Source organism: Trachymyrmex septentrionalis, unplaced genomic scaffold (genome assembly GCF_001594115.1).
Source record: "Trachymyrmex septentrionalis isolate Tsep2-gDNA-1 unplaced genomic scaffold, Tsep1.0 scaffold186, whole genome shotgun sequence".
NCBI classification, from domain to species: Eukaryota; Metazoa; Arthropoda; class Insecta; order Hymenoptera; family Formicidae; genus Trachymyrmex; species Trachymyrmex septentrionalis.
This window is the reverse complement of record NW_017305029.1, coordinates 26,738-32,688: the sequence shown is the minus strand read 5'-3', so window position 1 is coordinate 32,688 and position 5,951 is coordinate 26,738. Positions and strand designations below refer to the sequence as shown.

The window sequence follows — 5,951 nt, the reverse complement described above, 5'->3', positions numbered from 1 at the left end:
TAAAATTCTTTCTTCCGATTGGTCAATCAAAAGCTTCAAAACATTTGTAGCGCCAAGCGGACCGCACTCTAAATATTCAGTGAGCAGTTATCATTCTGAATGCACCCATTATTGCAAGAGAAATTATTGAAGAGAAACTTGTGCTAGGCACCTATTTTTTTTCTTATGCCAAGGAACGTTTTGTTATCTGGGTAGTAAGTTACTATAATAAAAAGCAAAAAAGTTTTATGTTAATACTTTGTAAAAAAAACTTTGTTTCATGACATATCATTTTTTCTAAAGTCTTTGAAGGAACATTGAATATTCAAACGTTTTTTCTTTATCATAAATAAAATCTTTTCCAGGTATACGATTGAACATAAATACTTTATAATCGCTTGTCAATCCAGATGATTAAAAGTTCAAGAAAGAAGTGGCATACTAACATATTTGATTATGGCATCGGCAATCGAAATTTTGGGAAAACAAGCAATGAAAACATTTTGTGATCGCCGGTTTTGTCAAAAAAACTTAGACAAATTGTTGAATCTAATAAATAAGATAACAGCTGAGGATGTAAAACTCGATAAAAATATTCTTGATTACGTCAATAGGCAGCCGGCACCTATGTGTGTGATGGATATATTCGAGAACAAGGACATAACAATTGCGATTTTCATATTAAAACATGGAGTCAAGTTGCCTATGCATGATCATCCTGAAATGCATGGTTTGTTAAAGGTAAAAATGCTTATAGTACATTATCGTTTGTATAAGCATTATTGTACAATGTAGTACATAGAAATCAATAGTATAATACAAAAATTATTCCAAAATCAAACAACATTAGCTTAATATTTTTGATAGGAGGTATAATAAAACTGAATGAAAAAGAAAAAATTCGAGTGGAGGTATAACTATAAATGCTTTCTTACAAGATAATAAAATTAATAAGATCAAACAACGAGCAATTAATTATATCTAGGATTTAAATTAATTCATTAAAACGTTAAGAAGGGGTTAAAACACTGGTTATTCCTTAATATGCAATGCATGGAATGTTTTGACTATACTCTTCTTCATCCACAAATTACAATAAAATATAAATTAAAAGTTTGAGAACAAATTGTATATATAAAATTCTTAATAATTAAAGCATTGGAAAGAGTCGATATTAAAGTACAAATAAAGATAAAAATCGATCATAAAATTACGTAGTAAGTTACACACATTAAATAATATTAAAATTAAAAACCACTAAATAATTTTTTTTATACGTTATACTAAATAATTTTTTGTATACGTTAAAATCGAAACTATTTCTTCATTGGTGGGTGAGAAAGAGTAGAGTCAAGGAATTAAAATTCATTTTAAAAAAAGCCATTAAAAGTATTGTACATATCTCGAGCGTAAATTTAAAAAATGAAATTGTGTCAAAACATTCAAAAGAATCTTATGAAATAGATAAATTAAGATGAATATTCAACTTACTAGTATCGTGACCCTTAATCAAACAATGGTATATAATATTATAAGAGATAAAACTTCATGTCCTAATGAACGAATAAATGAGAAAGCGTTTCGAGCAACGCGTACATATATTAACTAAAAATATAAGTTTAAATTATAAAAAATTGAGATTAAAACTATTATTGAGAAATTGATTTAAGTAAACAAAGAGAGAGTAAGAATCGTTTAAATGCTTAGTATCTTTCTGTAGATTTATATCACTTAACTGTTTTTTAATGTAAAGCATTTCGGAAATGAACCTCTTATTATAATTGAGCACAGAATCTAAAATTTTAATGTTTTTTTTTAATGAGTGAGAGATTAAGGTTCAAAATGTGCTCAGAGATCACCAAGTGTTTCGAAAAAATCTATTTTGATATTATTAATGTACTCTGTAATTCTCATACTTAATTACCTTTTCATTTAGTTTTCTTTTCTCATGGCCAACGTAAGACGCATTACACTCATTATAATTGATCTTATAAATCACGTTGCATTTAGATTCAACTTCTGTTTATATTTTCTGTATATGTACATTTCTGTATATATTTTTATGTTTATATTTTTATGAACTTATTGAATTGATTCAAACATTGTAGCTTAAACAAAGATTTGTTCACTCATTTTATAACAGTATATGATGTATAAACGGAAGTATAAAATATTTTTTGTGATTAGAATTTACTACTAAATGTTACTACTAGATATAGTTTTTTTTAATCTAAAGACTATTTCTCTAAAAATTAATTTTAATGGATAGTAATTTTCCAAAAGCAATTTGATAAATATTCAAAGTTCTCCTGAAAAACAGGATGAAAAACATAATAAAATTCAAAATCACTCTATCAATAAGATTGTATTTAGTTTCAATCTTATGACCTAACGAATGAAAAAAATTACAAACATCTTCGCGAAAAGATCTTTTACCAATTTACAAAAATTGTATCATCCTTAAAGAAATCTAAAAAGCTCAAGTTGTAGTTATTTTCTATTTTAAATATGAATTGTAGGCGATTATTGAAACTGTTGAACACGTTTACAATATTCTGAATTTGATCGCAACTAAAATAATCTCATCAACATATGTAAAGAACAGTTATGCAATATAAATTTACAAAAGGACACCAAATGTTTAGATGATTCTTACATTTGTTTATTTACATCAATTTTTCAACAACAATTTTAATCTTGATGTTTTATGATTCAAACTTATAATTTCTGCAATTAATATACACATTACTCGGAACGCTGAATTATCTCATTTATCGTGAATGTTCGTTATGAACATAAATTTTATCCTAATATTTGGACACATATTTTGTTGTTTAATTAAAGATCACGATTTTATCAAGATTAATATTCATCTTACATCTATATTATAAAGCTTGATCTACATTTTACATCTTACTAATAAACTCTAATTGGTAAATTGGTACTTTCTATAGGGCGCATGGTTTCATTGTGACTTTCTTTCTCGTTTTTTTCTAAAAATTATAAATTTTGGACAAAACACATTTTGAAAGTCTGCTGCTCATACGACAATAACATATACGAATTATAATACAGATATTATAATATAGGTTATCAGTGGTATGGTAGAATTAAGCAGCTACAGTTTGAAGACAAAGAGTAATCATGTGATTAAAACCAAGGAGGAGATTGTGGCAGTTAAGCATCGGCCTATCCGTCTTCATAGCAATTCGCCTGCTTGCATTTTTACACCAACAGAAAAAAATCTTCATGAAATTTCATGCGTGGAAGGACCTGCAGCTTTCCTAGACATACTCAGCCCACCATACGACGTCGATGAGTTTGGCAAAGGAACAAGACCGTGTACATTCTTCAAGACAGTCAAGTCTAAGTTATATACAGAATCGATAGATATAATCGAAGAAGTGCAATTATCAGTTGTAGAAAATCTGCCAGACTTTTACTCTTCGAGTCTAGACTATATGGGGCCTCCCTTACGAAATTAAATGTAATTTTAAAATATTTTTCAAATCCCAATTTGTGTGTGAATTTTGCATTTGCAATGCATAATCATATAATATATAGATTTTCACCTAATCTTTATGACATACTATGTATAAATGTATTCAAGATTTAAGTTTTATATATTGGCAGATACAATTAAACGTCCATATTGTGAACTCGTGGAGATTATTGACTTATAAATTTAGTCCCAATTTTTAGGTCAATTCTATAATCAATATGTCATCGTTAGATGTTGAGTAGATATGATATAAAGATATATAATATATAGCGAATTTGGACATTTGTACTTATTAAAGTTATTATACTTATCAAGAAAAAATTCGATATAAATATTTTTAAAATAAATATAATATAGTATAATAAAATAGTATAGTAAAATAATAAAATATATTAATGTTGGTATCATACTTTTAGTGGAATGCATATTGGACTTTTGATCAATTAGTGCATTTATATTATGATTTGTATTTAAATATTTTCATTATTTGTATAGTGTATAGTAATTTTTAGAAAATATATATAGAAAACTAGAATATGTACACAAAATTAATATCTGTTGAATTCACTAAATAGATTGAGTGATTTTTATGCTGGCAATGGTTTAATGAGCAAGCTGGAATAAATAAAGACGAAAAATATAACCGCTATATCTCTTTTTCTTTCATTTACATACAGTGATATCTTGGGCAATTGTGCTCATATATTGTATAATAATAAGTATTATTGAATTTTTTTTTTATTAAAAAGAGTTTGATAACGCTCATTTTTTCCCTTTCCATGTATTATTATTAAGATCTTGTGTTTTATGCTTAAGCTGTTTGTATTATGTCTATCTTAAAGAACATTATGATATATTATAATTATATTAAAATGTAGCATTTCGAAACTATCTTGTGAAACTGTTGGAAATACGTTATTGCAATGCTTTTAAAGTGTCCAATTTATTTTGATGTCTTTGAAATACTGTTTTAAAATATTTTTACAATATCTATTGTATTTTGAGATTACTTTTCAATAGTCTTATGACAAAATAATAAATGAATGAGAAACACATTAAGAGGATCCTAAAGCTATCTGTATTACTGACTAAACCATATAATTTTTTGTATAACAATTACTTTTTTTTCTTGTACAGTTTCGAAAATCCTTTATCAGGATTGAAATATACGCATTAATACGAATTTGTGAAGAATAGAATTCATGCTGAAAACGATACAAAATTTCGAAATTAATATCTTTACCAATTTTTATTCTAACATGGCTATTCTACAGCTATCACGTCGTGACATTTGCTTCGCATAAAAGCTATGTAATCTGCATTTACGAAACAGTAGTCTACCAACTATAGTATTCGTTTGCACGAAGAAACAATGTGGAGTTCATCATCTAAATACGACAAGTGCCAATGTTGCACTAATTAATACGTGTACGCATATTCTTCTAAATGAGTTTATCTCAGAAATATGATTGAGCGTGCCGTTACTATCGGACTTTTCAACGTAATTCATCTGAAATACTATAATCTCCCAAATTTAATTACATATATTGGGTGGATCCATATATTCGTTCGGTTTTTGAAGGCTAAAATTTTTTTGAAAGTAAAATTTTTGAAGGCAACCAGAACCGGAGATACTCGGAAAAAAATTGCACTACTAACAAAAACCGAAGGAATATATGGATCCACCTAATATCTTAAAAATCTATGAAGAATATATTCCGAAAAATATTACCTCGACCGAGAGTTGAACCCGGATCTATAAATAAATTAGATAAATTTATAAGATAAATCCATAATGTTACATTCGCGCAAGGAGAATCACGCACGACGTACTTGCACACATGATGTAAGAATGAAATTTTACCCACACAATTTATTCTCCTACTGCGCATCCTCGGTAATGGTACACCTTGTCTTCTTACATCACATGCTTGCACATGCTTCACGCCCGCGAAATGCTCTCGGAATGAAAACACACAAGAAATGAAAATGTGTGATTTATTTTATCACGTCAAAGTTCAAAATAAAATCAAAAACAAGAGCATTCTAACATTAATCGAACAGAGCATTATCTAACTTTGATCATCAAGTGGTGCTTCTCGTATTTAGGTGACACTCACTTACATAAACGGTCTTATTTCCAATCTTATTAATGTGGAGTTCTTAGAATTGTTTTACTTTGTACTTAAATGTAATAAAACATCATTGTTATACGACAATTTATGTGTACGTGTGCATAAGATATATTGATGTAATAGTTTGTAATAACGTGTCAATGATACGTAAATCATTTGTATATATGGCCTACTTACACTATGACTAATTGTCTTTAGGATCCCCTTAATAAGAAGAAAAAGAAGAGTTAGAGTTGTTTAATAAATGAATATATTAGTAACTTAATATTTTCAATCATCGAGTTTTATTATGTATATTCATACACACGTGCACGCGTGCACAATTATTAATTATT

General features: G+C 27.7%; 1 protein-coding gene across 3 annotated transcripts in view; it reads left to right on the top strand.

The window, feature by feature from the left end:
* Nucleotides 1-3,657, top strand: part of LOC108746665 (2-aminoethanethiol dioxygenase) — a 6,706-nt gene extending 3,049 nt beyond the window's left edge. For all 3 annotated transcript variants that reach the window (XM_018483569.1, XM_018483568.1, XM_018483570.1), the window contains 2 exons: nt 345-720; nt 3,069-3,657. In XM_018483569.1, coding sequence (XP_018339071.1) covers nt 436-720; nt 3,069-3,464 — 681 coding nt within the window. In that variant the 5' untranslated portion in view covers nt 345-435 and the 3' untranslated portion in view covers nt 3,465-3,657. The remainder of the gene's footprint in view (nt 1-344; nt 721-3,068) is intronic.
* Nucleotides 3,658-5,951: the final 2,294 nt, after the last annotated feature.